Source organism: Solanum verrucosum, unplaced genomic scaffold, assembly GCF_900185275.1.
Source record: "Solanum verrucosum unplaced genomic scaffold, falcon-dt-bn FXZP01000103.1, whole genome shotgun sequence".
Taxonomy (NCBI): domain Eukaryota; kingdom Viridiplantae; phylum Streptophyta; class Magnoliopsida; order Solanales; family Solanaceae; genus Solanum; species Solanum verrucosum.
Genome location: NW_026020048.1, coordinates 10,189,031 through 10,210,969, shown reverse-complemented (window position 1 = coordinate 10,210,969; position 21,939 = coordinate 10,189,031). Strand labels below are relative to the sequence as shown.

The following is a 21,939-nucleotide window of genomic DNA, read 5'->3' as shown; positions in this document are numbered from 1 at the left end:
AAATAAATTGAAATTAAAGAATAAATAACATATTAGTAAAATATTTTTTTTATGAAACGTGAAAAAAAAAAAAACGCAACAACTTAAGATGAAAATGTAGGGGATCGACTCCCCTTATTCCAATTACAAATCTTTATTGGGCCACACAAGTTGGGGTAAGTACGATCTCGGCCCAGAGTCAAACCGAATGTGGGTAGGAAATTGGGCCAAGTACAATCTCGGCCCAGAATCAAACCGAATGTGGGTAGGCAATTGGGCCAAGTACAACCTCGGCCCAGAATCAAACCGAGTGTGGGTAATAAGTTGGGCTAAGTATATTCTCGGCCCAGAATCAGACTTAAAATTGCAGGAAATTACATTCATGACCTTGAAAATGGTTGGTCTTGAAATTGTTATTAAGTAGAACTAGATTTTTGGGAATCGAACTCACACCTATTTAGCAAGAATAAAAATTCCTTTGATACATTTTCGAAAACTATCTCTTAATTAAGTTCCCCAAAATGTGTGGTAAATTTGATGGAAAATGAGACCTTTGCAAATTGCAACAAAATAATTTTTATTTTGTGAAAGGAAAACAAGATTCTTAAAGGGCTAAGTTGAATCTAAGCTCTCTTCAACTGTAAATATCAACTACTAATATAAATTCAGGTCAGGCAAGACAAGGGGACAACCTTTGCAATTCTTCTGCTCACCTGTGCAATAGGATCGTGAAAAAATTGAACATTTATCAAACACAGAAAGAGTTAAAAGAATTTGTTGGACCCTTAAATAGTGCCATCAAAATCATTTAGTACAATTTTAAGTAGAAAATAACCTCTCACTGACTACTTTATTAAATTACAAAAAGGAAAAGAACAAAGAGAGAAATATTGCCTACAAATCTATGACTACTCCCAACTTTAGCTACTTCACTATATATACACACTTCAATGTGGAATAAAATAGGAAGAAGAAAAAATACTAGAGATACATGAGAGTGAAACTTGGTACTATGCTGAATTTCGACTGATCTTCAGAGGCAAATGCAGCAGGAAGCTTTTCCAAGTTGAGAGTATACCAGTCAGCTTTTACAAGAAAACACAGTTGATATCTACACCTCCTTCATCGATCAATGAAAGTGAGAAGTAGGAAATTAATAATCAGCTCGGAGGAACTTCTCGTAAGCTGTTCCACTTAAGGTCTTGTTCACATCATCCCAGTTCTTGATATGCTTCCACAATGGCCCGTTATGTATCTTGACTTGCCGGCTACTTAGATCCATGTTAGGCAATCTTAGAAACTCAAGAACATCTACCAATTTCTGCATTAAAAGCAAGAAACATGAGCAAAACTGATGAAACAGGATTGCAAAAAATTACTACATTGGTCTCTTCAGCATAGCAAGCTATGGAAGTTGGTCATACAAAAAGCTACTGAAAAGCCTCTACTTTTTTCAGAAAATGGAAAGTTACAGAAGCTAGACTAAATTTACGGCTTGAATAAGTAATTAGGGGAACTCCCTGGATTTCTAGTGGATTTAGAAATGCAGGACAAAAGTAATTACTCCCTCTGTTTCAATTTGTTTGTCTAGTTTTGACTTGGCACGGAGTTTAAGAAACTAAATAGGACTTTTGAATTTTGTGATCTTAAACTAAAGATACGTAGAATGTGCCAAATTGAAATTAAAGAGTTGCCTAAGAGGAATGAGACATTCCTTTTGAAATGCACTATAAAGGGAAGTAAGACAAACAAATTGCAACGGAGAGGAGTACAAATTGAGATTCTTACAGCTTGATTTCTGACAATATCTTCGTAATACAGAATCATATGCCGAGTGCTATTGAAGTAGTCCAGTGCCTCCGTGGCAGAAACCTCCATTCTTTTCAAATCTGTGATCAACAATGTTGTATTGATTTCTGGTTTATACTTAGCAAGAGTACCAGCCTAGGCAAAGCAGCAAAATGATTAGATTGTATAATTTTGTGTCCATCTGTATATGCATGTAATGATAAAGAGGGAAGGATACAAGAAGATACCTCTTCATGTGAGTGCACATGAGACTTGTGTGTTCCATTCAAGAGTTTGGCATATCGATCATGGGAATTTGAAAGAACGGAAACCATACGTCGCAGTAGATTCTTTCTAAAGAGAAATATCACTGAAACACCCTTCCTATTGAAGTACTCAACAATTTCCTTATGGTGTTCTATTAACCCCTGCAATGGCAATTATCAACCAAGTCAATTAGGTGTAGTGCTTCCCGTTAACAAGGAAAATAAAAAGAGCGGCCAACACTTCCGTGTGTGCATGGGTGTTCAGCTATCATCACATCCAGAACATTGTACAAACAGTTTTATGTGATAAAAGCATCAAATATTACAATATATTGAAAGATATAGAAGTTTTTGTCCATTTTATCTGTCATATTAATATTAACAAAAATCTGTCATCGCACTAACTAGTCTTAACAGTTCGGTGAAACTTTCCAGTTTCACTAGGCTTCGCATACACTCTTGATGTTTGCATTTGAGTACTCTGAAATTGTCAAAGTTACTTCTAGAAGCACAAATATGAATGCACTTCTTTGTCTCAAGCAGTAAATTGTCAGAGAATTACTTTGGTGATGTGGAGTTATAGCTAATTATCTTCAAACACTCTGAATCTTGAGGAGTTCGAGAGAGGCCTACCCTTAGCTACACAATATTCATCTGTACCTACAAGTTTTCCAAAATATAGAATCTGAAGGATGACAAGGGACAGTTTTAAGGTAACAAAGGTTATTACCTGATTAAGCATCCACTTGAAGCCCACTGCAGCTGAGCAGTGATTTTTGGAAGCACTCGTAAAGAAGTCCAAATTGTAAACTGTGTCCAATGTCCTCAGGATTGAAGAAGCATTTTCTCTCCTATATTTGACAGAGAATATTTCACCATTGGAGCTTACGTTCATATGACTATTCAATAGTGTCTCAAACCATCCACTCCCAGACCTTTGCATTGAGAGAATGGCAAAGCGCCGTACAGGATTACAGCTACATTCAGCCCTAAATCAATTAACAATGCAGATGAAATTAGTTTAGGCAAATTCGTGTAAGACAGAAACTTAAAAACCAAACCGAAATTTCTTGAGTACATACCGGCTAAAGGTTTTTGGCTTCGGATAATGCACATACGGAATTTCGGATTGATCCATGTCATAGTTATGGCAAGGCTTTTCCATGACTTCAATGTTCAAGTATTTACTTGTATTCTCCAAGCTAGTTTGTTTAAGACAAATTGAACAGATATAAATACCAAAGATCAGCGTAAACGCTACAACCACCATCCTCAACAATGCTGGAGATTTCTTGGGAGGTTTTATAATGATACTATCCTGCCATTCAAATACAAGACAATGGTCAATGTGAAAGTGGAAAGCAGACAACAAATGTGAAGTTATGAATCATTTTAACCTTATATCACATATTAAGCAGGACAAAAGTTTCCTTCAGGTAAATAAGCTCAAGTAAAAATGCTACATAAGGAACACCAACACCGTAAAAAGAGGAATCTTAGCAGCTCAGTTGATTGACTACCTAAAGTTGGTGAGGGTTCAATTCCCTCCCCATTTCCCTTTGCCCTACCCCTATTATAAAGAAAGGTGAGTTCTTTATTGAAAAAAAGAGAGAAACAATCCGTATTACTAACTTTAATGGGAAAAACAGAGCAAGTATTTCGAGGTAAAGCAACACCACCGGCACAAATTAGGTTACAAGATAAGATAGATCAAACACATGTAACCGAATACTTATTAATCTACAATTATCATTCCACAGGCCAAAAATAGACTAGGCAAGATGTCTTTGAAAGTATTTGAAAAAGTAAAATTCATACTTATTTGCAGATTGAAAACTCAAAATTTCTTTTATCAGAAATCGGAAGAACAAATACAAGAGAATGCACAAATTTTTCCTCTGTTTTTACACGAATAAGTGCACAAATAATATTTTTTGTGTAGAAGAATATACTCCAAGATAACTTTAAGTTCGAACCCACCAGAAGAGACATAGTAGCACCGCCAAGTAACCCAACAAGAAGAGGGGGAGCTGGATTTCCAGCTCAAACAAGAAATGTAGATGTACCCAAAGAACAAATTTTTAGCTGGATCTCAGCTTAACAAACACAAAAAGAGCTACAGGAAAGAAAATGCAACCATAAACAAACCTTGGCAAAGAAACAAATATCCTCAGCCATCTTAGCTCCTAGTTGCAAAGAAGCAAACAAAAAACCAAAAGGGTGTACAAAAAACTCAAAATCTTGAAGTATTCTTCATCCCCTTATACTTAGCAGGCAGTGATCTATGTGTTATGAGCAGAGAGTTTAGCAAAGGGCATTAATTTAAAGCTGGAACCTCTAGCTTCGAGAAACACCTCGCTAGTTTAGTTATGCTCGTCTCTTTCAATTCAGAATTTCTAAAAGGGAATATTGCGCTAACAAAATAGGAAAGAGAAATCCCATAAGAATTTAACTATGTATAATAATCCTGAATTATTATTTTTTTGTTTATCAGCACACTTCTTAAGAAATTATAAATAACATAATAATTTTACAATATCAATTTTTGAATATAATAAATATAATATTTTAAAAATGTAATAGAAAATGACTTTAATTAATAATAAGAGTAAATTAAAAAATAAGTGTAAGATTATCTATTGATTTCATAGAGTGAACAAGTATTGTTGGATATCTTAATATAACACTATAGTGGATAATTATTATTGGACGGAGAAAGTAAGAAAAAATTTGTATTATTTTTCGAAGATGATAAGAAAAAACTCATTTCTCATATTTGTTAGGTTAATAAATTACCAAAATCAATAAAAATTAGCTAGGAGTATGATTTTTCGTACATATAGGAAGAAAAATTCGAAGTCATAATTTAGGTTTCCAAAATAGTGGTGGGGTGCTTGTTGGTGCAATCGCACTAATTACTACTTGTCATCGTACCTCTAATTGTGTGATGTTAATATAATATAAGGTATGTTCAATTTATGTTTTAGGTTTTGGTTTCACCTTTTTTGTCATTTATCTATATCCAACTCATAATGGCAATAGAACCGTAATAAAAACGCCAAAATTCTGGCATGCTTCAGGGTAGACCCTCTGACTTGACTTTTTGTCTTTTTTCAACTTTTTTACGCACGAAGTTTTTATGCGTTAAGTAAAGTTTTTATTATCTAAATTTAAATTTGTTTGTCTTGTTTTTTTAAATAATTTTTAGTTTAAATTTTTCACGTGAAATGTCTAAAATTATGAGATTAAATGATATTATTGATACATTTGATATATTCTTAATTTATAAACAACAAATAAAAATAAAGGTTTATATATATTTACAATATCGAACAAATAAAAATAAGCACAGAAATAAGCATGTATATTTCAACATGAGCCATATATGCTCATTGACTTGATGTAGATTTGTAAATTTCAAATGTAAGTTCGTTCTTTTTAATGTTTACTACCTATACTGCAATACATTGTCATGGTATTTATTGTCTACATGCATAAAATATTGTCTTTTTCTTTTGACATGCATTACTAATTCTTGTCCAATTAATTATTGCATTGTTAGTCTTGTATAACTAATTCATTAATTTTGGTAGTCTTAATTTTTGCATAATTAATCTCTAAATTACAAGGCCGTGTCATGTTAGAACAAGAATGATAAAAGTACAAGGAATTGATTAAAACAAAACTTGTTTGGCTTAGAGGCACGTTAAAACGTTTCTTGAAGATAGTTGGAGTCTCTTCCACGAGCAATCGAAAGAATAAATAACAACTCTGTCTCCGAGATTCAACGAAGCCACAAACAAGTAGCATTCAAGAATGTTGTTCTTCTATTCTTGAATTGGTGATATCACCTTTTGATTAATGTCTCACAAATGTTTTTCAAGGGAAAGTAGTTTTTTGAGTGCTTGTTCTTTTCAATCAAAAGAAACTCAATTTATAGAACAAAAGTTTTGCAAGAAAAAACTTTAATTAAATTGTATTTATCATAGGTTCATGAATTGAAAAGAAAACTTATATTTCAAAAACTACTAACGTAGAATTAAAACAAAAGTATCTTTCAAAAAACCAATAACGTAGAATTAAAACAAAATGAATGTTACAATTCACATTCATGTATTTTGTTATTTCAAAACTTAATGGATAAATTTGTATCAAAATTAATTGAAATACCAACTCTTACACGTCATAGATAATTTATATTGAAACCAAACAACCCTTGGTTAAAAAAAAATTAAAAAAATTACAATTTTGATCTCAAAGCGAATACTATCACAGTACTTTTTTCCAAATATTTATGGTCAAACGACACCTTTAAAGAATATCTTTGAATCTATTTTTCTCAATAACAACCTAATAAAAATAGTAAATCAATCATAACGTGTTTAGCCTATAGTAGTAATAATAACAATAATAATACAGGAAGAATCTCTATACAGTATTATATATTGCGTAAACAACTTAAATTCATTTTGCAATATTGTGTTATTTCTCCCCCATCTTAGTAATAGGCTTTCTTAAATTTGCAAGTTTTGAGAAGTAAGAAATTTGTTTCCTCTCGGAATACATTTGTCAACCCAATACGACCAAAGAACCAACAAACTGAAGTGGAAGGAAGGTGGAAATCTGATGTCCTTTAATTTGGAAAAATTCTTTTTCGCCAGAATTTGATTAGAATGATATTTTACCTATGTTATTTTATTTTTTAAAATATTTTTATCCTTTTGACTTTAATTTCTTTTAATTAAAAAATGAAAAAAAAGATCAATTTATTTTAAAATAAAAAAAATATTATAGATTTTTAAAATTTCTAACCAAATTTTGGCTAAATTTTCTGGTCATTTAGCACTACCCAAAGAAAGGAATAGAAAAGTACAATTCAAAAAGATATAAATTAAAGGTGGGGGGAGGGGGAATCCTTTTGGCCAGAATTTGGCCAGAAAATTAAAAAATATATGCTATTTTACCTTTTAAAACATTTTTATCCTTTTAACTTTAATACATTTTAATTAAAAAATGGAAAACAAATCAGTTTAACTTTAAATAAAAAGAATACTATATACTTTTTTAATTTTCTGGCCAAATTTTAGTCAAATTTTCTGTTCATTTAGCATTATCCCCTTTCTTTAATTATAACATGGGTAGTTTTGTAATAAAGAAATGTCATAATTATCTGATGGAAGTTTGGAAATGAAAGAAAGACAGGAAAAAAAAGATCTCTTTACGCAATCTCCTATTCCCTCCGTCTTAAATTACTGTTGTGATTTTTAAATATAATTATCTCTTTCATTTTAGAAATTCGGAAAAATAATAATAATTTTTTCATGTTACTTTTTGTAATAATTGTTCGGTAAAATTACAAACACCTTAAAAGAGTAAATATTTTGTCCACTATTAATTTGACATTGAGATTAAGAAACAGTAAATAATAGGAGTAATTAATCAAATCACTCTTATTAATTATAAGTCATTTAAACATTCAAAAATGAATAGTACTCCCTCTGTTCCTTTTTATACCTCATTTTTACTATAAATAGTTGGTCCATAGTACTTATCATTTCATAAAATTAATGCATAAATTACAATATTATTCCTATTATTTCTTTGATTAGTTAATTAGCCTTGAAAATAGATATTTGACCAACCTAGGAAAATTAAGTAAAGAATTCATGGTCATTGGGCAAATTAATCAATTATAATAAATTAATTCATATTCATTGATTGAAAACTTACATAGTTTCTTAATGCACGTGAAATCTAAAATGATGACATATAAATAAAGGAAAAATCCTTTTGACCAGAATGGTGTTTTACATATGTTATTTTTATCTTTTTCAACATTTTTACCATTTTAACTTTAATACATTTTAATTAAAAAATGAAAAAAAGATAAGTTTATTTTAAAATTAAAAAGATATTACTTACAATTTTTTTAAATTTCTGGCCATTTAGCATTACCCATAAATAAAAATAGAGGGAGTATTTAATAACGAAGGTAAAATATTTTCTTAATGCTAATTGACCAGAAATTTAAAAAGTCTATAAAATCTTTTTTATTTGGGACAAGGGTCTAAAAAATACCCCAACTTTGGTCGAATTTGTTGTTGCGATACTAAACTTTCATAAGGACCTATTACCTCCCTAGACTATTTAATACCGTATTTTTTACCCCCTGAATTATTTAATAGTGTATTTTAAAGGTATATATGTGCCCACGTGGACACACTACTATTTCTAATTTTGCATTATTTTTTATGTCCACGTGGGCAAATATATATGTTTAAAATACGGTATTAAATAGTCTAGGGAGGTAATAGGTCCTCATGAAAGTTTAGTATCGCAACAGCAAATCTGACCAAAGTTGAGATATTTTTCAGACCATTATCCCTTTTTATTTTATAATAAACTGGTTTTTTTCCCTTTTTTAATTAAAAGGTATTAAAGTTAAAAGGGTAAAAATGTTTTAAAAGGTAAAATAACTTAGTGTGAGATATGTTATTTTACCTGGCCAAAAGGATTTTGCCAAATGATAAATTATTTATTGATTTTATAAACTGAACAAATATTATTATTCCAAAATAGTACAGTGGACAAATAAAAATGGACGACAGAAATACATGACTCACTTTTCTTTTTCAGTCTAAAAAGAATGACAAGTTTATCATAATAATTTAACTTTAAAATATTCATTTTATCTTTAATGAAATGAATTTATGATCTTATGTTATAGCACAAGTTTCAAAATGTTTTTTTTAATCTCCATAAAAGAGGCATCCTAGAAATGATTATTATGAGTCAACGTAGTTGCAATGCAATAAGTTTGATGTTTGTAAATACTATGCTTTTTCTTTCTCTCTTTCTTTTCGCTAAGATTACTTAACGAGCCTCAGTTTTGTTTTCTGTGAAGTGGTCCATGGTGCATCAAACCCATTATTTTTGGGCTCATTCATGACATCCATTAATGGTCATCATGATAAGAAAATTAAGTGCTGGTATTTAATGGAGTAGCAATTAGCAAAGTAATAACAACTCTCTTGGTTCACTTTTATTTGTTTTATTACTATCTCCGTTCATTTTTAATTGTCATAGTTTCTTTTTTAGAGTCAAATTATAAAAAATTTGACTAACATTTTAAGATGTATTTTTTCATCATATTGATATGCAAAAAATTGTAATTTATAGTGTGTTTCGTATAGTTTTTGAATATCTAAATTTTTTGTTTAAAATATTGAACTAATGTAATATAATTTAACTTTGAAAATTATTCAAATTGATTTTCGAAAAACGCAACATGACAAATAAAAGTTGACGGAGGAAGTATATACTAAAATAAATATTTATTTTTATTTATTTTATTTTAAAAATAATAAATAATTTATCATTTTATATCTATTTTATTTTTGTTAATAAGTATTTCTTTATTGTGTGAGATGACTTATAATAATTAAGGGAGATAAAAGTAAAATTATTATTTTATTATTGCTTCTCCAACGGTGTCTCAAGTCAAACATGGAGGGGGAGAGTACTACTACTTTCATCCTAAATTATTTGTCAAATTATTTTACCCTCATTTATGTCTTTAGATATAATACTTCGTTTCATTAAATATTTACTCTATTATGGTGTTTATAATATCCAAAAAAATATTATTAGGAAAAATGGGAAAAGAAAATTAATTTGAGATAATTATATTTTGAAAATAATGATAAACAATTTGAGATCGGGAAGTACTGGAAATACAGTTTCTCTTGTCCATACTATTAATTGCATAACAGATTGAATTTGTTCTAAAATATTTAACGTTTTAGAAAGTCAAGAAGTTATTGATGGATTGTGTTATTTTGAAATCCATTCTTATTATTCCAATAAGTGTAGTGTTTATTAATCAAGGGAAATATTTAAACCATGATGAAAAAAAATTATTTAGAGAAATATCTCATGATTAAGAATAATGTAAGAGAATTTAAAGCCATGAATCTAGATTAATCAAAGGGTAGAGTACTGCAGTGGCAATTATAGCAAGTCAGCATATAGATTAGAGCGTTGAAATTTTCTAAATAGGTTTGCTTAAGTTATCCACTTATATATATATATATGTTGATTCTAAATTCTAACATCTTGCGTGTTTTGTGACAATTTAGTTATTGTTCAACCACGGTGTTGACTTTTGTTTTCCTTTTTTATTAACACTTCTCAATGTTGTTCTTTAATTTGTCCCTTTGCTCGACCAAGGGCCTCTCCCTAAATACAAGTGAATTACTATTAATTCTAGTAAAGCATGGAATTATAAAAATTATTACTTCCTCCGTAATTTTCAAAATGAATGTAATTTGAACTTATAATTTTACGTTTATTAAGAAAAAATAGGATGAGAATTTATCATTCTAAACTAATGGCTTTTAAATAAGTTGAGTGTTCAATAAGAACAACCCTAAATTTAGACGTGTAATTAAAAAGTTGTATCAATTTTAATTGTGTCTCGATAGGTTCAGTTTTATACTTGAGACCATTTACCTTATGTTTTATTTAAAGAATTTGTGTAATTAATAAAATCTCATGATAATATGAATATTTTTTTATACGATATGGATATTCAACACAATATATTTGTCAGACTATCAAACACATGTTATAGTTAATTAAAACACACACCTTCTCTTTTAAGTATCGATTAGCGTTTGTTTAAAATTAAAGATAATTTTTCCACTAGACTGGCTAGACCAGCTAGTTGTGTGGAATTTATATAGACCTACCATCTATATACTAGTGATACCGACCAACTAGTATTAATCTATCGTTAAATAGTTTGTAATTATTAATAATTTTTTCTCATAATCAGCTATTGATCCGTCTGTGATGATGAACGGATGTCAAGAGTCGAGACATCATTTTATTTTTTGTATAAAAGCCGAAAGTGGAAATAACTCTTTTTTTTTTTTTTGCAATGAAATGATGGTTAATCTTTAGTAGGTATAAAGAGTACGTAGTGCAAGTTTTTTTTTTTTTTTTTATATGTAGTGTAATGTAAACTTAAAGCATATGAAGAAAATAAAATTGATTTTAGCATGTAGATTGTGGACCCACGACAGGTCTTAACAACCATGGTTTGATGCAAAAAAAAAAAAGAAAAAAAAAAGGAGGAGAATGGCATAGGAGAAAACTGAGGCGAGAAACAAGATCCAATCCCTGCAGGAAAATTAGGTTTTCTAGGACAACCTTAATTACTACTACTTCGTTATAAGTAAATTAACTAAACAATGTTTTACGCTACAAGGCTCATGATTCCCAAGTCGGCACCTAATTTTTAGCAATTTCGAAATGAGGGAACGTGTTGTTAGGGTCTAAAATCTGCTTTGCAATTGTCCGAGATAAAATTTGCATATTTGAGTTAATCGAAACCTAAACATATCTATTTGATAAATATATTAAGTATTTATCGAAAATAATTTTTTTATGAGCAACTTTCATATATAGCAAACAAAAAAAATCATATTTGTATGTTATAGCAAAATTTGCATAATTGCGCTCCATAGCAAACATATATATGTATAATTCGCTATACATATACAATTGAAAGCTGTCTATTTCGCTATACATATATACAAAAAGAAGCAATTGTAAATTCGTTGGCTCTTCTTCAGATTTGTATAATTTTGCTGGCAAACCATTTGTATAAATTGTTGTTAGCCTCTCGTTTGTATAAATCGTTGACAAAAATATTTGTATATCAAAAATCACTCTCTCTTTTGCTTTATACAAACATAAATTATACTTTATACAAACATAAAACTGGGCAGGGAAATATTTTTATTGTATAATTATAAGTGTATAAGACGAATATATATGTATTCGCATGTGTATATATAATTTTCTCGCGCTTTATACAAACGAAAACTCAATTTATACAATTCTGTTGTATAAAATGAGAAAGAGAGAAATGCAAAAGAGAACTGGGCAGGGGAATTTTTTTATTGTATAATTATAAGTGTATAGGACGAATATATATGTATTTGCATGTGTATATACAATTTTCTCTCGCTTTATACAAACAGGAACGCAATTTATACAATTCTGTTGTATAAAGCGAGAGAGGCAAGCACAGAGGGAGTGAGCGAGAGAGGAGAGTGGCGAGCGAGAGTTTGAGGGAGAGAGGCGCTGACAAACAGTTTGCTACAGGACACAATTAAATCAAAGTGTGGTTATACCATTTAATTTGAATTAATAGTTTGTCATTATGTACAATTTTTCCTTTTTTTATCCCACAAAAAATAGGGGTAAATTGCCTGGGTAAATACTCTATCCGGTAAGCCCGGGGTCGCTTTCAATTTTTGTTTGGTAGCAATTTTAGTATTGGGCCTTTTAAAGATTTGGCAGAACTGGAACAGTTTCTTAGGGTGTGTTTGGTATGAAGGAAAACATTTTCCGGAAAATGTTTTCCAATTTTCTCATGTTTGGTTGGGTTAAATGTTTTGGAAAATGTTTTCCAAATCAACTCATTTTCCTCAAATTTAAGGAAAATGACTTCCCTTCAAAACTTAAGGAAAACATTTTCCAAAACTTTCTTCCAACTTCCAATTAAAAAAAAAATTGTTAAAAAAATCAATTTATTTTGTCCCTACCCTCAAACCAACCCCCCAACCAACCCCAAATAATAATTTAAAGCTTGTTTTTAAATTCAATTTTTTTACCCACCCTCACGCACCTCCTACCCAGCCCCCCACCCGCCCCACCCCTACCACCCCCCCCAAAAAAAATAATTTAAGTTTGTTTTTAAAAAATAATTTCAACTTCAAAATTCATTTTTTCATGCTACCCTTGACCCCCCCCCCCCACCCACCTCTTACCCAGCCCCCCTACCAGCCCCCCACCCCCAAAAAAAATTTAAGTTTGTTTTTAAAAATATTTTCAATTTCATTTTTTCACCCCTACCCTAGACCCCCCACCCACCCCCTACCAGCCCCCCCCCCCCCCCAAAAAAAAATAATTTAAGTTTGTTTTTAAAAAATATTTTCAACTTCAAAATTTCATTTTTTCACCCTACCCTTGACCCCCCCACCCCCCCTCCCCAAAAAAAAAATTTAAGTTTGTTTTTAAAAATATTTTCAATTTCAAAATTTCATTTTTTCACCCCTACCCTCGACCCCCCCCCCACCACCCCAAAAATAATTTTAAGTTTGTTTTTCAAAAATATTTTCAATTTCAAAATTTCATTTTTTTCACCCCACCCCCTACCAGCCCCCATCCCCCCAAAAAAATTTAAGTTTGTTTTTAAAAAATATTTTCAACTTCAAAAATTCAATTTTTCACCCCTACCCTCAACCCACCCCCTACCACCCCCCACCTCACCCCCAAAAAAATTTAAGTTTGTTTTTAAAAAATATTTTCAATTTCAAAAATTATTTTCTACCCTAGCAAAAATAAAAGATATTTCTCAAAAAAAATAAAAAATCATTCATAAATCAAACACTAAAAATCTTTTCCAGAAAATATTTTCTACTCACCAACCAAACATGAGAAAATAAGTCAAAAATCAACTTGTTTCCAGGAAAACATTTTCTAGGAAAACATTTTCCATGGAAAACATTTTCCTTCATACCAAACACACCCTTAAGATAACCCAATCTTCCTGAATGATCCAAGAAAGGTCCACTTTCTTAGGTGTATTTGAACGAAGAAAATATTTTTTTAAAAAAACAGTTTTCAGTGAGATATGTTATTGTTTAGTAACTTTCGCAAATAGCCACTATAATAAATTTAATTATGCTCTATATCTATAATTTGTATATTTACGGGCTGTAGTTACAGTTTAAGTTGTCTCGTTTGTATAATTCGTCAATTTGTATAATTTGTAGGTTTGTATAATTCGCGGGTACATTTGTATAATTCAGTTGTTTTTGTATATATAAACTCGAAATAACGAATTTATACAATTACAAACATCAGAAGTGTGAACAATTATACAAATTCCGAGTTATACAAAATTTATACAAATTCCGAATTATACAAACGTGCGAATTATACAAAACTAAAAAGTTGAGCCGCGTAATTATAGCTAAATGTAGGTCGTGAATTGTAATTAAGGCAAACTATAGCTATGTTAAGTAATTAACTAGTATATGTTTGCTTATACGCGTAATTTTCCCTATGTTTTAACGGTGAGTTATCTCATAATCATATACTCCTTTCGTCTCAATTTATGTGACACTTTTTGGATTTCGAGATTCAAACAAGTCTATCTTTGATCGTAAATTTTATTTTATATTTTTTCATTATTTTGAATTGTCAATTATTGTGACTTATAATATTTCTTACGTAGTTTACACATATAAATTTCATTTAAAAAAAAATGAAAGATTCCACGAGCAAATTTCCCGTCAAACCTAAATTGTTTGACTCTCGAAAAACGAAAAATATCACATAAATTGAGACAAAGGAAGTATAATTAGTAATTTATTTGTTTCATTGTTTATTCCTTCTTGTTTAGTTGTAATATTAACATACAATGTATATCTCTCCTCCTCCTCCTCCTCCTTCTTCTTTTCAAGCCAAATTTGTCAAAGCCTTGGCTTAAACTCATATCTTCTTAAAATTTCTTTTTTAAAATACAATAATCATTCACTTAATTGTATTTTTTTCGAAATAAAATAATTTGGCAGAAATCCATTCTATATATTTTCTACGGATCAAATATGCAAAAACTTCATTAAAACTCCATTATTTTTAACCTAAAACAAAGTTTAAGCCTAAATTTTGAGGTATTTTGTCTATTATTTATAATGACATATTTAAGGTGGCTCCATAAAATTTAAGCATTAAGGATCTTCTAGTCTAAGATACATAGTATTATTGGGTTTATAATTAAAGACATAGCCTTTCATCAATACATCCAGTCTAAATTTTCTTAGACATTTAGCTCGAAAAAGAAGAATTACATAGTTGAAATCAGCATTCCATCTAAGAATCAATACACAGTTGGCCAGATCGTTGAAAAAATAGCACTTATACATAACTGCCACGTATATTAATATAATATATATAAAATTAATACACAGGTGAAGCTCTTATCATCAATTGTGCTGGTCAACTATGTATAAAACATACATAACAATTAACCGTTGAAAAATATCCTACTTGGCTAGAGAAACTAATTTTCCAACTTTTTCCTCTTTCACATGCCTTAAAAGAGTGTGACAATACTCTTTATCGATTAATCATTTTAGTTCGAGAATGCACTGAATAAAAAAATGTCAAGTCTAGGTTCTGAGTTTTTAGGCCTTCAAGATTAATTTTGTGAGCTTGAGGAATTGACCTTTTCTTTTAAGTCGGGTTATAATTACAAATTAATTGGTACGAGTTGCTTCTAGTTGATTTTCCTGTTGCTTAATTAATTTGTTTTAACCCATAAATGCCGTGTATACTTTTTCTTATTTATATATAATTCAAAGTACTCTGAAGCATGATATAGAAATATAATAATAAAGGTCAAGCAACATCAGAAATATTTCAAAGGCAAACAGGCAATAGCGTACAAAGTATATCTTGAAGAAACTTAAGAACTAGGTACAACACGTTTGCACATTAAAATATGAAGCATAATGTACAACACATCGTATGATTGGTATTCTAAAAAAATCAGAAAAATAATTAGTTGACATCATATCCTTATAACTAGATCAGAAAAGAATCTCTTGATCATTTTTTATAGGTCACAACTATGAATTCGAGTTACATAAATGAATATACTACTGATTTCGGTGATGAAAGGGAGTGTGAAACAAAAGCCATGGATTCAATTGTCCTTGATGTTGCTAGACTCTATCTTTTCTGAAACATAATTATCCACATTGGTCCACTGTTAATCAATTTACGCCAATCAAATAATTTAACAATAAGACTTATTTATTTAAGTAAAGATACATATTTGGTCTATTTATGTTTATGTAATCGTATATTTTTTTCAAATTTATTTTAAAAAGAATTAATGGCAAATTCTCGTAGCACACAAATATTATAACATGCTCAGAATTCATAGTTGTGGAGCTCCCTCCAAAGGTTCCTCTTGATCTAGCTACATCTACAAGGATGGGACAATAAGGAACCTAAAAGAAAGTATTACTACTAGTTGGATCAAAAAAAGGATTTTTTTTCAAAGCGATTTCCAAAAAGTGATTTGATTAATAGGATTTGGTATAATTTCAATGAGATTGATATTTCAGTCTTTCTTCTTAGAACGTATTAATTTTACTCTGTAAAAGGGGAAAAATATGTTCCGCTAGAAGCAAAATCCCAAAAAGCAGAAGTTTCAAAAATCTTAGTCATAAGTTATGACATGCCTAAAACTATAAGTTAAAAAATCTTAAACACTGCACATAGATGAAGTATCAGATTTAATGACATAGATGAAGTATCACTTCAAGTATAATTATACAAGATATATTTTCGCTGTTTTCTTGCAAGTAATTATGTATTGACTTTTTTTCCTTGTTAGACTTTTCTCCTTCATTTTTTAGGAGTATTAATTTTTAAGCTTCATTTTATTCTACTTGCACTACAAGCAAATCAAATTTTGAACAAAACATTACTGCAGCACCACTAAAAGAAAGGAATTAATAAAAAAACAGATCCCAGGTAGAATTGGTACAACTTGGACAGTAAAAAAATAACTTGAACTCAATATATTCTTCAACAATCTTTCAAGTTAAAATTAACTCTCGACTTTGTCCATGAACTCGTCAAAGATCAGTTTATATATCCTATTTGTTTTGATCAATGACAAAGACACCTTAATATTTTTTTCCTTTATTAATTTATCTTTGCACAATGTTTCTATTTAATGGCATTATGATTAGCATATGAAATGAAGTAATTACATCGCTTTAATTATATATCTATTGGATTAATATATACTATTCGGAATGAAAAGGAAGTTGAAGGTGAATCATCTCGAGTAGCAATGCCACCTCCCAACACAGGGAAGCTGATTACCATTCTCACTATCGATGGAGGAGGAATTAGAGGAATTATTCCTGGGGTTATTCTTGCATATCTTGAATCACAACTTCAGGTAATTAATAAAAAAGAGTACAATTGTTGGCTATATATGTATACGCGTACTATATATTAATTCAATTTTGTTTGAAGGAATTGGATGGTGAGAATGCAAGAATTGCAGATTATTTTGACGTGATAGCAGGAACAAGCACGGGTGGCCTTGTAACAGCCATGTTAGCTGCACCAAACAAAGATAAACGCCCTCTTTATGCTGCCAAAGATATTACTCCTTTTTATATTGAACACTCCCCCAAAATATTTCCCCAGATCAGGTTAAACCATGCTACATATATATACGTATGATTCTTGATTTTTCTTTTTGGGGTAAGGGTGATTTAAGTGCAACTCGATTAGCTATTTTAGATACCTTCTACTTTCTATTAGTATTATAAGTATCAAACATAATTATACATACCAAGACTTGAACATATGGGAAAAAGTCAACTACGTACTAGCTAATTCTTTGTTTGAACGATATGCTCTTATGATTTTCATTCACTTAATTGACTATCAAATCACACCCTTAGATGCATATATCTTGATTTTTCTACGATAAAAAGAAATTCGTTTCTTTTTCAAATAATGGTGTTATATGGGCAATAATTTACCTTAACTATTCTATTGGATACCTGCTAAGGTAACCATGTGTCCGTGCCTACCAAGACTTTAGGCATATTGGTTTTGTGATCACTACATCACCACTAAATCCTTCACTAGCGACGTGGAAGTTGTCACTAATTAGATTTCACTTTTTGTGATCACTACATCACCACTAAATCCTTCACTTTAGTGGCGACTTGGCCAAAAATTGTGTTATAAAAAATACTTTTTTGTAGCGGACAATTTGACTCATTGTGGTGATAAGTGTTGCCGCAAATGAGCGTATCTTGTGGCGACTTTTAGTTGTCGTCACAACTCACAAATAACCTTTAGTATGAAGTACTAGCTACAAGCCAATTATCGCTGCTATAGACTTTTAGTAGCGATTTTTGGGCCATTATCAGCGACTTCGTCTCCATAATAAGTCACAGTTCTTGTAGTAGTCCCAGCAGTTTTTTTTGTGTCTTTGCTCACTTTTATAATTTTCACCCACCTCATTAACAGTTAGTTAATTAGAGTATTAGACCACACTTAATTTACAATGAATGCATATCTTTTGATTTTTGTGGGATTAGTTGTTGCAGTGGACTATTTGCTGGGGCCATAAATCTAACCAAAATGATTAACGGACCAAAATATGATGGGAAATATCTTCATGCACTTATAAAGAGACTCCTAGGAGGTACAAGGTTGCATGATACCTTAACTGCTGTCGTAATTCCAACTTTTGACATCAAAACACTTCAGCCAGTTATCTTCAGTTCATATGAGGTGTGCCTTCTTTTGTTTACAACATGTAGAGAAATACGTGAAATTAACAACTTGAAGAAAAAAGACGAATACATACTCAACTATTTAAACTATTTTGTAGGCAAATTCGAAACCTGATTTGGATGCGGAACTGGCGGACATTTGCATTAGTACCTCAGCAGCGCCAACATTTCTACCTGCCTATTGTTTCAAGACCCAGGATGCTCAAAATAAAGACCGTGAATTCAACCTAATTGATGGTGGCGTGGCTGCTAATAACCCGGTAAATAGACAAAACTCTTGAATACCATGGGTGTGTTTGGTACGAAGGAAAACATTTTTCAATTTTCTCATGTTTGATTGGGCTAAATGTTTTGGAAAATGTTTTCCAAATCAACTCATTTTCCTCAAATTTAAGGAAAATGATTTCCCTTCAAAACTTAAGGAAAACATTTTCCAAAACTCTCTACCAACTTCATATTACAATTATTTTTTTGTTGAAAAAATCAATTTATTTTGTCCCTACTCTCAAACCACCACCCCAAAAAAAATAAATATTTTAAAGCTTGTTTTTAAATTCAATTTTTTTACCCCACCCTCATCCCTACCCCCACCCCCTCCCAAAAAAATATTAAAAATTGTTTTTAAAAGATATTTCTAATTTCAATTTTTTATTTTTTTACCCCCCACCCACTACCCTCGCCCCCCATCAGCCCCCCTATCAGCCCCCAACCCCCTTCAAAAAGAAAAAAATTTAAGTTTGTTTTTAAAAAATATTTTCAACTTCAAAATTTCATTTTTTCACCCTACTCTTGACTCTCCCACCCCCACAAAAAAAATTAAGTTTATTTTTAAAAAATGTTTTCAATTTCAAAATTTCATATTTTCACCCCTAGAACCCCCACCCACCCACCCCCTACCAGCCCCCCACCCCCCTCCCCAAAAAAAAAATAAAAAATTCAAGTTTGCTTTTAAAATATATTTTCAATTTCAAAATTTCATTTTTTCACCCCTACCCTTGACCCCCACCCACGCACCACCTACCAGCCCCCCCCCCCTTCCCACCACCCCAAAAAATAAAAATATTTTCAATTTTTAAATTTCATTTTTTTCACCCCTACCCAGTCCCCCCCACCCCACCCAACCCCTACCAGCACCCCCCCCCCCCCCCACGCCCAAAAAAATAATTTAATTTTGTTTGTAAAATATATTTTCAACTTCAAAATTATTATTTTTCACCCCAACCCTCGACCCCCCACGCACCCCCTACCAGCCCCCCACCACCCCCTACCAGCCTCCACCCCAAAAAAAAATTAAGTTTGTTTTTAAAAAATATTTTCAACTTCAAAATTTCAATTTTTGATCACCCCTACCCTCGACCCCCTCTCACCACCACCCCACCCCCAAAAAAAATTTAAGTTTGTTTTTAAAAACTATTTTCAATTTCAAAAATTATTTTCTATTCTAGTAAAAATAAAAGATATTTCTCAAAAATATTTTTCATTCATAAATCAAACACTAAAAATCTTTTCCGAAAAATATTTTTTACTTTTCAACCAAACATGAGAAAATAAGTCAAAAATCAACTTATTTTCCAGGAAAACATTTTCCTTCATACCAAACACACCCCACTACTTGATAATGATTGATCACTTTTTTCTTTTTTTATGTATGTGATCATGAATATATTTTAGACATTGATCGCAATTGGTGAGGTGACGAAGCAAACATTGATGAAGCATGGAGACTTATTCCCTATCAAGCCTATGGATTATGGTCGTTTTCTAGTGATCTCACTGGGTACAGGCAATGCAAAAAATGAGGAAAAATACAATGCTAAAATGGCTGCGAAATGGGGATTACTTAGCTGGTTAACTCATGACAACTCCACACCAATCATAGAAGCTTTTAATCAAGCAAGCGCTGATATGGTTGATTATCACAACTTTGTGGTTTTCAAAGCTCTTCACTCAGACGATAAATACCTCCGAATCCAGGTGTACCTCGACCTTCAATTATATCTACAGTATAACTTTATTTATTTAACCTATCAATGATCAATCGTACATTTATTTGATATGACCAGGATGACACTTTGACGGGGAACTTGGCCTCAGTTGACATATCGACAAAGGAAAACTTAGAAGGTCTCATCAAGGTAGGAGAAGAGTTACTGGACAAACCAACTTCAAAGATTAATTTAAACAAAGGAGTTTATGAAGCTGTTGAGAATGGAGGAACCAACAAGGAAGCTCTACGGAGGTACATGATTTGTCTATCGAATTTTTAGACGTGGAACATTCATTATATTAACGAGTAGTTATCGTTTAAAAATGTTACAGGTTTGCAAAGAAACTTTCGGACGAGAGAAAATTCCGTCAGGCTAATGCCGGGCAGTAGCCCGTTCGTCTCATCCACTTTGTTGCTACAGCGTGAATGTATTAATTGTGTGTTTCAGTTTAATAATGTTCCTACTTATTTTTATGCCTTTATAATATAATGTTGGTGGAATTAAAGCTGCATACCTTTTGTAGCAATATCTCCCAAAAATTTCCTACTTTTATAATTTATTTGGTCCTGTTTAATTTATAAGTATATAGTTCATCAATTAGTTTTATATGACACCCTATGTTTACATTCAAAAAAAAAGAAAAGAATTAAAATAAAATTTCTGTTACGTGGGATGGGGCAGATTGAAATCTTCGCGGATTTAAGTCCCCCTCCCTTGCTCCGTTACTATCTCTATAGAAGTGAAGAGACAAAAAAGAAGTCAGACAGCATGATTATGAGAAGGAATTTAACAATGTTATTTTTTCCTTTCTCATATAAGCGCTCAAGTAAATACCTTAAGACAATGGGTAGAGCACACCCCCTTTGGAAAACCTAACGTAGGAACGGATTAGTCCGCGAAGACTTTAATCCGCCCTACCCCACCCGGCCACGGGCCACCCCACATAATTTTTTTAAATAATATTTTTTACACGGTGCCATTCTCTAAAAATATGTAATTATAACTTACCTCAAAATTTAATACCTCCATGAGTTTTTTCAGACTATCTGTGAAGCTGTTATCAAGTAGTATAAAATATTCTTGCTAATAAAAAAATATTCTAGATCTAGATGGCTGATGATGCAGACCTGTATTTCAAGTTGATCTTGACGAAGAATGCCTCTAGGACTAGAATCTAGATCACTTTGACTTTAATAAAGACAATATCAGATATTTTTGCTCTTTTTATCAATACCTAAGAGTATGAAATATTAGCTTGAGATGCATTTTCAATAGGTGTGAGCTAGGATTTAACATTAAGTAACTACCATCAAAAACTCTAACAAATCTTAAAGGTCAAAGAACATGAATTAAGCTCATCTTATAAAAATTACCTTAAATGAAGTTTTTTTTTTTTATGCCTCACATGGTTCTATGCTTCAAAGAAGGTAAGCGGGATAAACGTGTGAAATCGTGCATTTGTTAACTGGAACCAACACATGTCCAACAATTAATTTT

At 31.2% G+C, this 21,939-nt stretch overlaps 2 protein-coding genes across 2 annotated transcripts; one reads left to right on the top strand and one right to left on the bottom strand.

The window, feature by feature from the left end:
- Nucleotides 1-752: 752 nt before the first annotated feature.
- Nucleotides 753-4,509, bottom strand: LOC125822088 (uncharacterized). Its single transcript, XM_049501455.1, has 6 exons — nt 4,182-4,509; nt 3,116-3,351; nt 2,764-3,022; nt 2,016-2,195; nt 1,768-1,923; nt 753-1,300 (listed from the first exon to the last, which is right to left on the bottom strand). Exons 1-6 carry the CDS (start codon nt 4,209-4,211, stop codon nt 1,133-1,135), a joined length of 1,029 nt encoding a protein of 342 aa, XP_049357412.1. The 5' UTR covers nt 4,212-4,509; the 3' UTR covers nt 753-1,132.
- Nucleotides 4,510-9,000: 4,491 nt separating this feature from the next.
- On the top strand, nt 9,001-20,840 carry LOC125822674 (patatin-like protein 2). Its single transcript, XM_049502105.1, has 8 exons — nt 9,001-9,022; nt 16,982-17,094; nt 17,172-17,353; nt 18,266-18,452; nt 18,553-18,714; nt 20,126-20,428; nt 20,518-20,693; nt 20,774-20,840. The coding sequence occupies exons 1-8, from the start codon at nt 9,001-9,003 to the stop codon at nt 20,829-20,831; spliced, it is 1,203 nt and encodes a 400-aa protein (XP_049358062.1). The 3' UTR covers nt 20,832-20,840.
- Nucleotides 20,841-21,939: the final 1,099 nt, after the last annotated feature.